General features: G+C 42.9%; 1 protein-coding gene across 1 annotated transcript; it reads left to right on the forward strand.

Annotated features, from left to right (window-relative positions):
- Positions 1-10,790: 10,790 nt before the first annotated feature.
- LOC124293253 lies at positions 10,791-17,068 on the forward strand. The gene is made up of 4 exons (XM_046733472.1): positions 10,791-10,988; positions 13,401-13,644; positions 15,445-15,689; positions 16,571-17,068. The coding sequence occupies exons 1-4, from the start codon at positions 10,791-10,793 to the stop codon at positions 17,066-17,068; spliced, it is 1,185 nt and encodes a 394-aa protein (XP_046589428.1).
- Positions 17,069-18,699: the final 1,631 nt, after the last annotated feature.

Here is an 18,699-nt window from a genome sequence, read left to right on the forward strand (position 1 = left end):
AATTTATTCCGTGTCTCAATTTCTTCCGTGAAAGCAAGGCGTTGAAGTCGTGGTTCAAATTGAGAAATGTGACTGAGGACGAAGGACACAGCAATCTGTTCCATAGAGAGATTCTTCCATCGGTTCATCAACGAGGTTATCACAGTGGCTGAATAAGCGGCGATACATTCTCCTTCCTTTGGCCTTCCTTGATTGATATTCATTAAGAAAGCAGCGAGGGTTTCCGGACATTCAAATCGTAGAGAAAATATTTCTTTAAATTCATTCCAATTTATTCCGACAAATACGTTTTGGGTCAGCCAGGATAATGCCTCTCCTTTCATCGCACGGCTCAAAGCGTTCATGAGCGACGCTCCTTCTAACGGATGCTCCGACATACACATGTCTGCCGTACGAATCCAAGCTCGAGTATCGCTCACTTTTTCTGGGTCAAAGTCAGGTAACTCGATTTTCGTCTGATAAGGTTTCTTCATTGCCTCAATAATCTGCATGAAATTATTTTGCTGCTGTTGCAAAAGCATTTGCCATTTTGCGTCGTCACGTCTCTCTTCTCGGTGAGAAGCAGATTCTGATCGGCGAGAAGCAGATTCTGGTCGGTGAGAAGCAGATTCTGATCCCACTTCTGATGTCGGGGTGAAGCCACGGAAAGGCGGAAAGGATGTAGGATTTCCAATTTGTGGATTGTTCATTATAGAAAGCGCGATGATCTCAACACGTCCGGTCAATTCGCTTGCTTTTCCGTGACTGTCGATTTCATCCAAGCGTTGTTATAAACAATTCATTTGTTTGTTCTATATTCAAAGCATGTTGAATAACGCTTGACGCTTGATACGGCGGACTCATTCAAAGTTCAAGTTTCCAATTCACTTGATGATGCATCCTCTTTATTCTTCTCCGACATATATATGTGTATATATGCTGGTGCCAATTGCTCAACGCAACACCAGTTGGCGTTGCTTTCTGCTATGGTCTTTTTCTCCAATTGGAAGCCCAAAAGATATGAGGCTCCAAAGGTTGTGATCGTGCTAGCGTTTGATGAATTTGGTCTGATGACCAAGTTTGTCCATCGCGTTGCGGGATCAACGTTCTCATCGGTCGGTATCGACTTGATGAGTTGTACTCCGTCTCCTTCGCAAGTTAAGCGTCCAGTTTGGCTTTTTCGTTTCGGAATGTGGGACATCCCGCGAAATAGTCGCTGACCTTCTGTAACAATGCTACGTTTAGGCGTGTACTGCCTACGGTCTCGTCGAATTCGTTCACTCTTATTCCAATTGATTGTAATAAGATGCGAACCTCTTCTTTTCGAGCTCCGATGGCTCCAAAATAACCGCATAATGCGCGAGTCGCTCTGGTGTTTTGGGGAAGGACTCCAAAGTTTACCACTGGTTGCGGTGCTCCAGATGCTTCTGCCATCAATATATCTCCACAGATTCCTAATGAGGGAATCTCTTCGTAGAGATTATGACTATCGGCGTTTATCACAGCTGAGTGATAACCTCCTCTTCCCATATATATATATGTATATATATATATATATGTATATATGTATATGTATTGTTACAAAGGGTGAAATCACCCGTTTTGCCCCCTTTTTAATGATCTAGAAGTCATCATAGATAAAAGACATTTATAAACCTCTGATCTCTTTCAAAAGAATAAGGTTGCTGCGTCAACCAACATCATTGTAAATACAGTCTTGTTTCAGACTTGGAACGAGAAACACATATCTTGCAATTCAAGCTTTTTCACGACGTTTATTAACGACTTTGATTTCGGCTTGATAATCAAACTCACGAATCCATATTTATTTCCGTAACGTCAAAGAACGTTACACTGGTGTCAGAAGTGGGATAAACAGTTTGAATCGAGTAAATTCAGTGCGTGAAACTGTTTACAAAAAAAAGTTGTATCATATTTTCGTAGGAAATTGAATTCTCTACAAAAAAAGGTCTCTTACAATTTTTTTGTATACCTCACCGTTCAGAAATTATTGAAGGTTAAAGTTTGATCATTTTGAGGTAGATATCTTTTTTTTTATGAATTTTACAACTTTTCAACAAAACGTCATGTAATACGAGCAACTCATATGTTCGTAGGAAATTGAATTCTCTACAAAAAAGGTCTCTTACAATTTTTTAGTATGTCTCTTTGTTCAGAAGATATTCACCGTCAAACTTCAATACACACTATTTTTAACAGTTTTTTGTTATTAATTCCAACAATTCCAATTTAGTTCATGAGTCTCGGGGAAATTTGTACAAATTTCAGTTTCTATGAACATGAAAATGTTCTAATCTTTTTTTCTTGTTTTTTTTTTTAGTCCCGAGCATGTTTAAGTAAATCGCAACAAATAAATATTGCATTTCTTCTAACTTGGAGTCAATGATTCACTAAATGTCGAGTGAATACCTTTTTTGTGTCACATTTAATATAAACAGTATTGATAGAGGAAAAAAAAATTCTCAATTTGTTTTAAGAAGGTTTTTTTTATTTAACCGTCAGCTGTCATTTAATTATTAACATTTTCAACATAATCGTACATTTCTACTGTGAAAACTTTTCTGTATTACAGTTTGGGTATTTTTTGCGATGTTCTTTTATAGCTTGCAATAAATATTGAAATTGTTCTTCATTCCTCATCAAGCATTGGTTATACTCACCGACTAATGCGACAGTACGCTCTGCCGAATCATTAACAACTTTTAAATGATCAAAGTATTCTTTGTTTTCATTATAACTTTCACTAGTAGGCCACAATTCAATGTCTATGTCAAGAAAATCATACGGTAGATCGAAGATCTTGAAGAGATTTAAGGATTTTTTAGAAACAAAGTCACTCAGATTTTTTTCCATAAATGAATTCAAATCGTTTTTATGAATTATCAATCTTCTAGCTTCACAATCTGCACCTTCACGAGTCTTAGCCGCTTCAACAATATTTTTTTTCATCTCGAATGGAACAGTATTGTGAAATACTGATGAAATAGCAAGCTCATTACTTAAGTGCAAAATCGTTTTTTCACCAGTAGCTGAAGAAATCAAAGGATTAATACGTTTATACTTAATTAAATTTTTCAAAAACTAAGTCATGATCAGCAGCGGTAGTAGCAGAAGTTGATGAAAACCAAGCTTTTAAATACAATACAACTATAAAAATAAGAAATTGCCGAAGATCATGCAGTTCTTTATTCGACAGTTTGAATTCATCTAGAATGATGAACTGCGCCATGACGTCTGAAAAAAAAACTTGTCTTGAGGCATGTCTCCAAGGAAAATTAACGACAATTCCAAGAATTCCTTACAGTCATCTCGGGGTTGCAGTAACTATCAGAAGCAATTAAATATTGGTCAGAAACAAAACAATTTAATCCTCAAAATTGCAGTTAAGTCGTCATACCTGTAAGGATTGTGCAACGAAACTAGATATTCCATTTTTTCGAGCAGAAACATCAGTAACGACAGTATCTTCAATACCAGATTTATAATTATTTTCATCTATTTGGTCCCATGATTTTTTAAATCTTCCTAAGATTGGTACATTTGGCCCGGATGGCCTTGGCCAGTATACTTCGAACGCATTCTTCAATATTATCTGAAATATGTGGTCACGACATGGTAACCCAATTAAATCTTTTCCCAAACTCTTTTCAATTGCCTTACATGTACCGTTGTGAATTCCTGTATATTAAAAATGGATGATTATCGATGAATTTAACATTTTAGAAAAATTGTAGTAAATAATATTTAAGCTCTGAACGAATAATAAACTCTAAATAATTAGTTGATTTCAAAAATGTGATTCAGTGAGCAAAAACAAATCAAACTAGAACGATTACAATCAAACATTTTTTAAATTAAATAATATTTGATTAGTTGCCCGTATTAACAATCGCCGTGTCAAAACACATCGCCTTAACACAATAAATGATACCCCATTTAGTTGATGTCGATAAAATGGCTGATGTTTGATTGCCTGCCGTCCCAGAATTAATTTTTGGAACCCCGAGCAGCTGTTCGGTACCTAACACAGTTAGAAGAACTGGTAGCCGTTCTACAGATTTTGATCCAACAAGATCATTTAGCATTTTGCCGTCCCAATGCACAACGTATTTATCGTGTGTTTTAAAGTTATCATTTAGTCCTTTAGCAATGTCTTCTCTTAAAAGCATACAGGCTTGTTGGATTGTTTTATAATTGAGCGTTGTATCTTCAATTTTAATACCAACAGCTAATGAAATAGTAGCAATAATGAACATCGCATTTCTACTGCTGACATTAGCTCTATCGAGTGCAGAAATGACTTCAGGAGTTGAAACATCTATTTTTGCTCGTTTTGTCGATATTTGAGGTTCATAGTCTAAATCAGATCCAAAATTTGTAACTCCACTTAATGTATAAGTTGTAACGCTAAATTCTGTTACCCTCGGAGGAGGACTTACCGTTGACACTTTGGCGCGATTCTCCACTTATTCGAAATATCAAACTATAACAAATCAATTATGTTGGGCGCCAGACGCGTTAGCGTCGATTTTCAAACAATAATACAAATCAATAAAAATAACACAAAACCGTACAAAAATAAATAGAGAACCCGTTGTATGGCTGGCTAGACTCAGGTACGCACACGTACAACCTGGTAGAGTGGCGGTATTCAAGGCAGCCAACAGTAATTACAGAATTAAAGAAAATCACAAAATAAAGAATAAACTAAAGTCAGAAGGAAAATGAACAGGTCAATCGATCATATATTGTCGAGAAGTTTACATGGTTGAGACAGGCAAATAAAATGGTATCGACAGCGGAAGTTAATAAAATAAGCAATCGTCGTTCACAATAATTTCGGTAGAATGGCAGTAAACGCTAGTTTTAGAACGAGAGACGGCAGTTAACAGAGAAAAATGAACGTAGGTTGGGAGATGCGATATAATGCAAGAATTTACTTGAAACTACACGTCACTGGGCGACGTGATCTCACCCAAGTCGCAAATGACGCTACGAAAATTATTATTCTGTCAATTAGAAACGAGAGAACTTTACTGCAATCGGTAGAAAACAAGGTAACGCTAGCTCGGTAGATAATACGACGAATTCACCATAGACTATAACCAGTACGAGAGATTGATATTCATGAACAATTTACAAAATCGGTAGCGTAAACGATCGACTGAATAACTCTCGGTAGAATTATTCACAAACGATAGAATTAATAATTTATAATGATGACGGACCTGAGGAATTAAACAACGAATTCCTGAACATAACTTTTGAGAGAATACGAAATACTGAATTCTGAGAGAGTGAGAATTTCGCAGAGTTTACAAAATGAAGAAACACACTAAATACACCGCAGTAAAAAAGAATCAATAATAATACGCAGAACTTGACATAGCAAAATACGAAAAACAGAATAACAGGTAAAAATAATATAAAATTGCCAATAACAATAGGAAAAAAGTGCGGTAATATTTAGAGGCTGATTCTACGCTCGGTTGTACTCCAAGGAACTCGATATACGATACAATAAGCACAAAATCAAATAAAAAAAATGTAATAAGCAATGACAGGAATAAAATATAAGGCACACTACTATTACAAAAAAGTATAAAGTGAAACGTAAAGCCGATAAGGCTCAAAATACGATAGAAAATACAGGAGCAGGCTAATAGGAATTCACAAATGATCAGAAAAGTCATAAATACAAAAGAATTAATTATACGGCGGTTACGAGGTCGCTCAGACACGAAAATAATTAATTACTGAAATCATGCACTCGCACGGCGGCTTACTGCAACTCTAATCCGCGGGCCATGATTCACACAAAACTGGCATCGCACGATGCAACCAAGAAACGATAAATACAATATTAATGACCGAAATCATGCAGTCACACAGCGGCTTACTGCAACTCTAATCCGTGGACCATGATTCACACAAAGTCGATGAATACCATAAGAAAGAATAGAAATTATGAGCAACTTCGTAACGATACAATACAGAGGCAGAAGCCTTACCTTAGTTGCTGACTTCAGGCACACAACACTGAATTTATTTTAAATGAAACTTAGAATAATCAGAAGAAAATAAGAAGGAAGGAAAGGACTTGAATTTATAGGTAGAAGTGAACGATAGTGCAACGATAGACGGTGTGGAAAAACGGTAAATAAAGTAGCGACAGAACGAGAGGAAAAAGGATCGGTAGCTCAAAACGAGAGAATAGTCGGGAGAATACGTATAGACACAACTGTCGCTCAGCAGGTCAAGCGTAGAATAGTATAAAGAGGTCGGAGTTCGGCTCGCCGATCTCGCGGTTGTGAGGTGATTCTTCTTCCCTTTGATTGGTTGGTTGACCCCCACCGCCAAAAGGCCATCCCCCTGCGGCTAATATTGCTTACGGCGTGGTCATGCGTTTTCAAAGATTACCGCTAGATGTGGCGTAATGTGCTGCTCGGGATTTCGTCATTGACACCAACTTGTACGATTTAATAGCTGCTTCAGTTTACTGTCCAGGTTGCCTATCATCGGAGACTTCTCTGACAGAGACATACACAGGGTGCCTCTCGGTCAGAATTACCGAGTGGAGAGTGACGCTTGACTGTTCACTTCCACCGGCTTTTGTACAGGCAGTAGCCGGCTGCCTATACCCGAGGTCGTGCAGTCAGACGGTTGGCTGAACCGTGGACCACGACCCACACAATCAGTCCTTGCCGACAGGAAGGCTGTGTCGATCCTCGGAACAATGGCTTTATCAATCTGGACGTAGTGGTTTGGGGTCGGTCCGGCACCAGGCCGGTAAGTCGGAAGATGGAAGGCTACCGTCTGTCCCTCACGCCATCCCGACGGCATCCGATAGAGCGGGCGGCTGGCTTCTCCTTCAGGAGCGGTGCCGTCGGGAGGATTTTTATCTCCCTGTTCACCAGCAGTCGGGGCGATACGGAAGGTTCGGGTGGATTAGAACGTCGGTAGGCGAAGTCGTCGAGAGCTGGAAACGGTAACTAGTGGTCCCTCGGTGGTCGGGATCGATGTCGTCCAAGTACCTTATCAGCTTGCGCCGAAGCGCGAAATAAGGAATTTACAAAGAAAGAATTGGTTAAAAGTAGTTATTGCCTATTTTGTATCGAGTTCGGTTGGAGTACCCTGCTAGGGACGCGTAAACTAGAAATAATAATTATAATAATTGTGTGCCCTTGTGACGGGCGACTCTGAAACGCCACGTTAACACTCCCTCCCCCCAGGGGGAGACCGGGCAGGTCTTCTACCTAGGTAATGTCACGAAGGCTCTTATTAGAAATTATGGAGGCTGACCCGTAAACTGACGAATAAGTGGTTTCGTTGTCCATTGACAACACTAGCCAAAAGAATTAACGGAAATTACGTAAGAGACGGTAGAAACGGAAAACGCGTAAGCTTCGGTAGTTTTTGACGCATGATAGTGTGCGTTAGCTAATAAAATAAGAAAAGTATGGTAAAAGATCACACAAAAGGCGAGTCAGGTAATTTAGGCTTGTTTATCCGAGCGTTGATTGTTAGTTTTTGTTTTTGGTTCATGGGTTTTTACCCCTACCTCAGTCAGTGACGGTTTTTACGAAAAATCAGTTGATGTAGAGGGTGGTTCGGAGTGATTACGAGACAGCTAGCGTTGACAAAATAAGTCGGAATCAGAGTTTTTTCACGGTAGCTTAAATCGGTAGGAAGGACGTTCAATTTCCACGACAGCTCGGAACGGTAGAACTGAAGTAAAGTTTTGACGATAGCTTCAAACGGTAGAAATGAAGTTAGGTGTTTGAGGATAAATGAGACGGTAGAAATAAGGTAGAATTTAGACAATGACTCGAACGGTAAAGGTAGAGTCAAGTTTTCCGATAGCTGAGCGTTGCGGAAATGAAGTTAGATTTTTACGGTAGGTTGACGGTAGCTGAAGACAGTAGGGAAGTTGAACAAACGGTAGATAAACCATAGCTAAAAACGGTAGTGAATTTTGACAAACGGTAGATAAACGGTAGCTAAAAACGGTAGTGAATTTTGAACAGACGGTAGATGAAAAAAAATCGGTAGTAAAATGAATTTTAATTGATTTAGAAAAAACTGGAAGGTCGAAATAGAATTTTAAATTAGATAGGCCGAAATAGAATTTAGAAAATTTTCGACACGTAAGATACTTGAGGCGGCTGTTTCGTGCTCTCGCGACGATGGTATGGGCCGGATGGGTTCTTACTGTCCGCCTTGCGGGGCCGAACGTGGTGGCGCTCCAGGAAGTCTAATGCCCATTCGGCACGGCACCTGGGGCATTCGGCCTTGGTATATCCAGGCTGCTTGCAGCCGAAGCAAAATTTTCGCCGTGGCTCGGTGCATTGCCTTGCCGGGTGCCCCACCTCGTCGCAGTTGCAACAAGCCCTCGGATCGCGTATTGCCGGGTCTCGTACCGGTACCGGTGTTGATGGTACGGGCCGTTGCGAAGCGGCCGCTCTTCGGTCCGACGGGACGATTTCAGGTATAACCCCGAAGTCCGGCGACATTGAGCGGGGTGGTGCCGAGCTGTTCGTGGGCTCGTTAACGGCGGTAGCTTTGCCGAATGTTACCGTTCGTCGAGGTTTTTCGGTAGACGCTGTCGCTTCGGGAGAGGGTGATCCCTGTAGCGTCCAGGTTGCTGAGGATCGTGCCCAGCTCGTCGATCACCTCGACGGAGGAGGCTAGGGAGGAGGATGAGGAGTGTAGGGGGACGGTAGAGTCGAAAGGATCGGCAGAACGGGTGGAGTCAGGAAAGGATGGGGCAGTAGCAATGGTGGAAAGGGGTGAGACGAGAGGTACGGTGACGGCGGGTTCGGCAGCGGGGTCACGACAGCGGCAGCAGCACGCTGGGCACTGGACCGGCGTTGGTGGTTCAATCACCGGAGTCTGTAGCGGTAGCGTTTGGGTGGACTGCTCACTACTCTCCGGCATCTCCCGTATGGTTCCTCGGGCCGCTCGGGCCAATTGGAACGCCCGGTAATCCTCGTTGGCCTCGATATAGGCGAGGCGTATCTCTCGAGCGAGGTCGGGATACCACGTTGGCAGGAGCTCGATGAAAACGGCGAACCGCTCCATTCGGCGCCAGCCGCGCAGGACATAAGCGGGCGGTGGAACCTCGTCTCCCATGATCTAGTATGTTGAATTACGAGGACTAAGTTTTGTAGATCTTCAAGTCTTTTACATGCATCTTTCCCACTAAATAATTCCCATCTACCTGTTGTAGTTCAACCACCACCGGGGAGAGAAAACGGAAGATCCGGTAGGGTCCACTAAATTTTGATGCCAGTTTGGCAGCAACATGTTAAGTAGCAGATGACAGCGTGTGCTGTCGTTTTGACACGAGGTCGTTTACAGTGAAAGCTTGGTCTCGTCGTCGGAGGTCATAATATCGCGCTTGTTTAGCGAAGGTATCGTCAAGGTTTTCCGTGACCCAGTCCCGAAATAGTTGAATATGTGTCATTCGTTCTGCCCACAATTTCGGAGGTGTGGGTTCTATTTCGATTTTATCGGTAGCTGATCGTCGGTAGAAATTGATCGGTTCTGGTACGCGGCCTAGATTCAGGAAAGCTGCACTCGTATCGAGTGAGGTATGGTGCGCGGTGTTATACGCGAATCGGAAGTCTGAGAGGTGTTGGTCCCATTCTCGGTGATCGTCGTTCAAAAAGGTAACCATCATGGTCTTTAGAACACGGTTAACTCTTTAGACCGGGTTGGCTTGTGGATGATACGGCGGTGTCGTGGTATGTTTTATGCCATGGGTCTCCGTTAGTTCTCTGATTGTACGATTATTAAATTCAGTCCCATTATCCGTGAGTAGTCTTTGGGGAGTTCCCCACCTCGATAGTATTAAATCTTTGAAAGTTTCGCTAATCTTTTGTCCGGTAGCTTTTCTAAGCGGAGCGCATTCAATCCATTTCGTGAAGAGATCTTGCATTACCGGTACGTACGCAAAGCCAGATTCACTCAGGGGAAATGGTCCCATTATGTCGGCTGCTACGACGATTCAGGGTTGTTCGATAACGCGCCTTCCCATCAAACCCGCGGGGTCAGTTTGTGCCACTTTACATTTTTGACAAGTGTCGCACTTCCTCACGTATTCGGTAGCGGTATGGTACATTCCGGGCCTATAATAACGGGTAGCTAAACGACTGTAGGTTTTCTCTATTCCCGGATGACCGGACTGAGGGTCATGGTGAGCTTCGTGTTGAATGGTTTCGCGTCGCTCTTCGGGTATGACTAATTTCCAAGCTTTTAGGTCTTGGACTAATGTTCCGATTAAGGGGGGGGTAACGTATTAAATTTTTTTTTTTTTTCAATTTTTTTTTATTTTTCTAATTGATTGCACAATATGTCAAGAATATTGTGTTTAAATTTCAAGTCGATTGAAGCAAAATTGAGGAAGTTATGAGTAAGCGTCCGTTGCTCCGGGATGAGGTTTTATACCTGACCGACAGTTACGCGACGCGCTCACCCGGCCCAATTAAAACCGAACGGGTCTGTTCAGGTAGAGTCAAGAATATTCGAGGCATGGTATATACATCAGTTAAACACTGTACGCCGTGCTGAGCAGTAACAAGTGACGCTAAAATTTTGACTCTGTTTTCCTTCAATTCGTACATCGAAAGTGTTACTTTGTTATCGTTCGTGTTCGTACATCGAAAAATGCCCCGAAAAATTAGCCAAAGTCTGTCAGTGGCACCGCTACAATCGTTGAAATTGCAGCTCATGTAGCTGCATGTACTTTCAATGAAGGTTCTTTTGCGTTGCTGGCCTTTATGCAAGAGATGCACATCCCGACAGGGCCAAGTTCTCACGAATGGGCACGACAAGCTGACGAGTTGCGAATTAGTAAAGCAGAGGAGCAAGCAGCGCGTGACAGTAAAGAAGAAAGAGTTTTGCGTAGACAAATGCAAAAAGATGCTCTAGACCATCTTGATGGAAGCCTTTTGCTCTACGGACCTGGCATCGACGACTCTGTGGGAGTATAGAAAAATTATCGAATTTTATGTTGAATTTTTCAGTACGCAAAACTCTAAAGCGTTTTTCTGAGACTTGTCATTTTTGAAGTCCGTGCCCACCATAACTAAAAATCTACTGGACCAATCGTTTTGAAATTTTGCACAGTGTTTTTTCACATTATTCACCAGGTATTGTCGGGAGCTTTTTTTTTTTTTCAATAATTATCAATTTTACAACAACAAATTAGACGTTTTTTTTAGCGAAAATCTGGTTTTTGGCTTCCAAGTGCTACGAAAAATCGAAAAATCGAAAAAAAAAAAAAATCCTCCCGTGAATACCTCGACAAAGATCTCCTTTAACAAATGCATTTTGATTTTTTCGTTTCACATGATTTGGTTGCGAGTTATGATGGGCACCGCAAAACAACTTTTTCTCGAGGCGCCTCCGGAGATTCATCGTCAGTCGCTCAATTTTTGATATTTTGCAATGAAAATTTAGGGAAATATTGTTCAGATGTTACATTATCATGTATGGATTGCCTGAATAAACTAACACCATCCGTATTGCCAAAAAAAAATCTTAAAAACATGCTTTTTTTTCACCGAATTAACCTTACCCCCCCCTTAAGGGGTCCGTGCGTCGAACGTACAGGTGGCCGATTTCTATCTTCCAATCCGGGAACTTTCCGGTAGTGTTTTCGACGTCGCGTTTCCGGCAGTTGTAGCAGGTTAGTCGATCTGGTACGATGGTGGTCGTAGCTTCATCGGCGGTAGGAAGGTCAGGTTCCGGGATTCGAGAGAGTGCGTCCGGCACGTGATTCAAGGCGCCTTTGCGATATACGGTAGTGAAATCATAGCCAAGTGATTCAAGTCACCATCTAGCTAATCGACCGGTAGGATTCTTTCGCCTGTGAAGCCATTGGAGGCTGCTATGGTCTGTCACGACCGTGAAATGGTACCCTTCGATGTAGGGGCGGAATTTTCCGATTGCCCAGATAACGGCGAGACGCTAACGCGTCTGGCGCCCAACATAATTTATTTTGTTATAGTTGAATATTTCGAATAAGTAGAGAATCGCGCCAAAGTGTAAACGGTAAGTCCTCCTCCGAGGGTAACAGAATTTAGCGTTACAAATTGGCGCCCAACGTGGGGCCACAAAAGGCCAGCTACAGTAAAATTTCAGTTAATAATTCAATTAAAAACTTGAGAGAGAATAAGAGGGAGAGAGAGAGAAAAAGAGAAATTATTATTAACAAAATAAACCTCTTCCCGCTTTTATCCAGTCAGTTACTAACACAAAGATTTGAGTAGATCTTGAAAAACAGTTGATATTGAGTGACCAATCGACCCAAAATATTTGAATATTCAGCGGACTGAACATCCCGGATTACAGATATTATTATGACGACGGTAAAATCCCTCGCGAGTATTACTTCTAGCCGACGCATTGTTCGCAGAGAGCAGCGCGCGGCCAAAACAACTTTTTTCTATCGCCCGCTATAGTTGTTGACAACTCACGAGTAAGACCGTATTTCTTGCTCGTGACCGCTTATTGACACCCAGGATCAGCCGTGTGTATGTCGCTCACCCATCCGTGTTCGCTACAAGCAGTTTTGTATATCGCAAACAGTAATACATGCCTTCGTTGCCGTCTGTAAAAGACGCGTGGATATATTTATTAACTGCAGCGGAATTACGTTACGAGCTAAGCGTGCATTATCAGCAGAAGGAACTTTACCCACTCTACGAGATCGTTTAATCTGATTCTACCGAATTTCTCGCGAAGAAATGACTGATCCCGCTACTCCCGATAACACGACGCTTGATGCCGAAGCCGGCACATCGTGTCTACAAATACCGACGGACGAAAGACAAAGCCCACAATCGACGCATGAAATCGGAATAAGCGCGGAAAATAAAATGTCGTTAAATAATACTTCTCCCGATAATACGCATGATTTATCGTCAAACCAAAACAACGCTCCGGCTATCGACATCAAAGGTCCTCTGGAAAACCGGATGCGAAATGTAAACACTGCGCGAGAACACCTCCCGATACCGCCTAGCTTTACCCCGCGTCGCGAAGCCCCCTCGTTCCATCATAACACGCCGCGACAACCTTTCGACTCATTCCCTACAGCTCAATCGCCGCGTTTCAATAACAATACCCCAAATACGCTCGCCTCATATGAGGTTATGCGAAATTGGAATTTAAAATTTGCAGGAACGCGTAATGAAGATTCGGAAGCCTTCTTAACGCGAATAGAGGTGGGTAGAACCTTATTTAAATTACGCGATAATGACATCCTCAACAGTCTCCCGTTTCTTCTTTCTGGAGTAGCTTTGTATTGGTTCCGAAGCAAACGACCCCAATGGCACTGTTTCTCCGATTTCGAACACGCCTGGCGTTATAGGTTCGGTAATCCAAATTTACAGTTTACATTGCGTGAAGAGATCCGTAAACGTACGCAGGGCGAAAACGAGCCAGTCGCCGATTACCTCACATATATGCGTGCCTATTTTGATCGATTAAGTCCCGGATTCTCCCACGACGAGGAGATGGACTATGCCTATCGAAACCTGCTACCGCGTTTCCAAGTGTTGATAAGACGGAGAGATCTCGAAGATCTTGATGATTTAGAGGATACCGCCCGACAATTGGAGATGAGTTTTGCGGCAAGTAATAAATACCAAGCACCACCGACTCCCGAAAACTCACTGCTACCGGATCTATCATATCGCGGAACACGCGCTAACTCCCGTCAATCGCGATCCGCGTTAGCCCACCTAAATCTAGAGGATGAACCAAAGGATACCGTTAATGCTGCGTATCAAACGTCTATTCAAGAAAACCGATCAAACTCGAACGTTAATAAGAAAACCCTCGGATCCTAGACCTGACACCCGTTAAAACCAACGACCAGCTAGGAATAATACCAGCAACCGGAATAACTACCGTCAGAATGAAAACTCTAGTAACGGTAACTCGCCTGTAACTTCTACCGCTCCGTCTACCGACTCTAATCCATTTCTACCGACTACAGAACAAACAACTGCACGCACACGTCCTAGATTTGCATGTTACAATTGCCAGCAACCCGGACATGATCACCGACAGTGCACTGCGCCACGCACGAAATTTTGCTTCACGTGCGGGTTGACAGGATACACCCGAGCCACATGTACCCGGTGTGCGGAAAACTATCAGGGGAACCGCGCGCCAGGGCAACTTCGGAACCCAGACCCACAATAGAGCCCGAAACCTCGCTCGAACAAATTGTCAGACCTTGTTCTTCACCTACCGAACTTAATAATACTACGGAAATTAATAATACTACCGAAATTAATAATACTACGGAAATTAATAATACTACCGAAATTAGTAATTGAAAGAAGCTCGTGACCAGGAGGTAGATTGAAGGTGAAATTAGTCGAAATTCCGGTCAGGAGAAGACGTTTCATAATTTGTAAAACGTGAAAATAATAATCGACGTTTCGGCCGGGCCCTGCCGACCATCCTCAGGAAAAATTTGGTTTTTGATATGTGCTAGTTTTTTCCGGTAGTTCCAGATCTTCTTGGTTTGTGAGTGATTTGTAGAGGAAGGTGATCTCAGGTTAAATGTGCGGTATGAAGTAGAATCACGGTGGTCATGTAACTGTGTAATTTTTCACCTATTTTTTTGCAACAACAAGTATTCGTATGAACGTATTTCCATGCTTTCAATCCAGAATTGTGTTTTGAAGCATCCTTTTTGTTAATTATTATAAAAATTTTTCCTGAGGATGGTCGGCAGGGCCCGGCCGAAACGTCGATTATTATTTTCACGTTTTACAAATTATTAAACGTCTCCTCCTGACCGGAATTTCGACTAATTTCATCTTCGAAATTAATAATACTACCGAAATTAATAATACTACCGAAATTATTAATACTACCGAGATTATTAATACTACCGCAATTATTAATACTATCGAACTTATTGGTATTTCCGAAATTAATACCACTTCCGGTCCACCTACTGAACTAACTGACTTCTGCAGTCCAGTCTACCCGCTTCACGGGAAACCACTGTTATTTTTGATTTTCAAAATAGGGACTTACGGGTAACGGCTCTATCTGACTGCGGTACATCACGAACCTTTGTAAATTTAAAAACTTCGGTATTGGTCGAATCGAGGGGTTTCCTATTTCAAAAATCTCACATCGGAGCAGTCGTAACGGCTGCCGGCCGAAAGGCTGACGTCACGGGTGAAATAATCGTGCCGATAGAATTAGAAGGGACTATCTGCGATATTCAAGTTCGCGTTATACCTTCCCTCAGCTTCGATTGTGTTATAGGTTTCGATTTTATTCACACATTTGATATAATGGTAGATTTTACAGAACCTAACTAGTCACTGAAACATAACTCTCCCGTAACTTACAAATTTCAAACGCACTCCCAATTTACTCCCGAAACACAATGTAACGGAATTGAAGCTCTGAACGACAAGCAAACCGTCGAATTACGGAACTTACTAAAAACAGAGGTAGCCCCAGCGTCCGACAAAATAGGTACGACTAATTTGGCCACCCAGCACATAGACGTGGGTGACCAACCCGCGATTGGACAACGAGCGTATCGAGTATCGCCAAAAATTCAAGAAGCTATCGATGAGGAAGTTGACAAAATGCTCGCTTACGGAATTATCGAACCCTCACACAGCGAATGGGCAGGTCCGATTGTAATGGTTAACCCTTCAGGACATGGGTTATGAGATTTTCTCTCATGCTCAACGTAGATCTCAAATATCTTTTAAAATTCAAATGGAAAGACTACTTGAAAATTTTTGTATCTTCCTATAATTTAGTTTTCTAGATACACATTCACTAAAAACTGTTTTTTTTTAAATCAAAATTGCGAAAAAAAATAATTTTTTGGAGAACATGAGATTTTTTCTCATGGCCAGAGTATTAAAGGGTGAGAGATTTTAGCTTTCGTTTCTTTTCGGCCTAGTTCGGGTCGTTCCGTAGTATGCGTCCGCCATACTTGTTTACATGATACATGTACCTAAAGAATAATTGTGCAATGTTGTGCTGTGTTATCTGCTTTCAAAAATGTAGAATTTATAATTTAATTGTTGATATTCATTAAATGAATATTATTAAAAGGTGTTAAATAAACGTAAGTCAATATTTTTGTTTTATATATAACCCTGACAAATACATTTTATGATTACTTAGATCTAAGTTATTTTGCATTGTGAATATTTAATTGACATTACTTTAATAATAAATTTGAGCAATTATTTTACCTTAAAAAACATTGAAAATTATAAATAAATGATATTTTCTTAAAAAAGCTGTATTTAAAATATACTGAGCGCATGCGCAGAAGCCATGAGATTTTTTCTCATGGCCAGAGTAAATAATCGCAGTCAAAACACCCATGTCCTGAAGGGTTAAAAAACCAAATGGCTCCCACCGTTTTCGTTTCGACTTCCGGCAAGTAAATCAGGCATCCAACAAGGACGCGTATCCGCTACCGCGCATGGGCAGCATTCTGGATAAACTCCGATCCGCCCGATATATTTCAACTATCGACTTAAATCAGGCGTATTTCCAGATTCCTTCAACTCAGGCGAGTCGCGAAGTAACCGCCTTCATTGTACCCGGTGAAGGACTTTTTCATTTGACGCGGATGCCGTACGGATTAACTGGAGCACCGGCTACGTTTCAAAGGTTGTTAGATCGCTTAATTGGACCAGACATGGATCCGTACGCTTTAGCCTATTTGGATGATATTATTATCGCCACAAAAACATTTGACGAACACCTCGAGTGGCTACGACGCGTTCTACGAACTATCCGACACGCGAACCTCACGGTCAACCCTGATAAATGCGAATTTTGTTGCTCTGAAGTCAAATATCTCGGCTTTATAGTTAACGAATATGGATTACAAATAGATCCAGCCAAAATAGCTCCCGTTGTAAATTATCCGGTTCCACATACGGTGAAACAACTACGTCGATTTTTAGGAATGGCTTCCTGGTACCGAAGGTTTATTCCAAATCTTGCCTCGATAACCGAACCACTGACGCGACTCTTGCGAAAAACCTAATCATGGACTAGGGCTAAATCGCAATCTCTCGCTTTCGAGAAAATTGAAAATCGACCAACTACCGCTCCAACGCTATCGTGCCCTGATTTTAATAATCCTTTTGTAGTACAAACTGACGCTAGTAATTGCGGACTAGTCGTTGTCCTAACTCAAGCTGACCAAGACGGAGAACACGTAATCGCATACGCAAGCAGAACCCTATCGGATGCCGAAAGAAAATACTCCGCTACCGAACTAAAAAAAAATTAAAACTAAAGCCTGCAATATCTTGTTCGTAATTCGCTATTTCGTCCCTGTCGAAGCCCGGGTGCGTGACTCCAGTTCTGGCGCTCTCTACGATTATTTCGCGACTCGATTTCCGAAACCCTTATTCCGGGATTCCGCCCAGGGTTCAGGGAGTACCTTGTGACGGTCAGGCCTAATCGAAATGCCATGTTACAACTCCCCCCTTCCCCCTAGACGGAACGTGTGGTGTCAGAGCGCCAGCGCTGCATCCCACGAGCCGAACTTTGCGAGGTGACCGCAAGCCCAAGGTAACCACACGCCATTGCGCGGTACTCACCGAAAGCCCGACCAAAAAGAACGATAAAACAAAAAAAAAAAAACAACAAAAAAAAAATCTTTTCTCCCGTATGGCCGGACGCCTACTCGCGTGTCCTCCGGTATTTCCCGCAAGCTCAACTGGTCCCCTTTCTTACGCCAAGGTTGTCTAGGGCAGCCTTCCACTTCGCCACCGTGCCTGAAATTTTTCTCGAAACCCGCCACCTGGGGTCTGGGAAAGAAAGTGAGTGCCATTTAATCTCGTTTGCCTAGGCTTATTTTTTTTTTTTTTTTTGGACGCTACAATCAGGACCACCTTCCGGGCGACCCCGGTCCCGGCCTCGCCCTACGGCCGACTCTCGTATCCGTTGCCTCAGCGTCTCGACCTCATCACTTACGGCCGTCCCCGCGACGATCTCCGCCTCTACGGCGGTTCGGCGGTCTTCTTCCCTCGCGACCCGACTCGGTGGGGTGACTCATCCCGCGAGGGTTGGGGCCGCTAACTCTGCTGTTGGTGACTGTCAAGGGGGTCCTCTGCTGGGCCTGCTCGGCTGGTCGTAGCAGGCTGGGCACGTAGTCTTGATGCAGCCGGGTCAACCACATTGACGACAGAAGACCCCCGGTTCACGTGGGCAGTCCCGATAGTTGTGGAACTGCCACCAGCAGTTCCAGCAACCCCCATCTGGCAGTCACTGCCTCCAGCTTGCGGGCGCGGAACGGCCCTGGTCCCAGAGTGCAATTGCTGCTGGGCGTGGGGCCCTCTCCCAGGACAAAAAGTCACGCACCGCCTGGACGTCCTCGTCTTGCCTCGCAATTCCGCCGCCAACTAAGGGGAAGAGTCAGTCAGGATCGTGGCTATCGCCTGTCACTCCTTTTCTCTCCCCGAGAAGCCTATTTCCCCCTCACTGTTCCTCCCCGTTCCTATGCGCAAGTGCCTCAGACTCGGCCTACCGCTTCAAATCCTTGATGTGGTATCTACCGAGACCCCTTCCTTCGCTATTCTCTAATTCGTAAACGACGGGCGAGATTACCCTCGCCACGCGAAACGGACCGGCGAATTTGGGGGCTAACTTTGCAGCTACCTGTTGGGC

The sequence above is a fragment of the Neodiprion lecontei genome, chromosome 3 (genome assembly GCF_021901455.1).
Source record: "Neodiprion lecontei isolate iyNeoLeco1 chromosome 3, iyNeoLeco1.1, whole genome shotgun sequence".
Taxonomy (NCBI): domain Eukaryota; kingdom Metazoa; phylum Arthropoda; class Insecta; order Hymenoptera; family Diprionidae; genus Neodiprion; species Neodiprion lecontei.

What these genes read in the sequence shown, in the direction of transcription:
- LOC124293253 (XM_046733472.1), top strand. Translation starts at nt 10,791, where the DNA reads ATGCACATCCCGACAGGGCCAAGTTCTCACGAATGGGCACGACAAGCT. An exon ending in GGAGATGAGTTTTGCGGCAA is followed by an intron (nt 13,645 to 15,444) that starts GTAATAAATACC and finishes ACGGAATTGAAG; the next exon opens with CTCTGAACGACAAGCAAACC. An exon ending in GCGAATGGGCAGGTCCGATT is followed by an intron (nt 15,690 to 16,570) that starts GTAATGGTTAAC and finishes GCGTATTTCCAG; the next exon opens with ATTCCTTCAACTCAGGCGAG.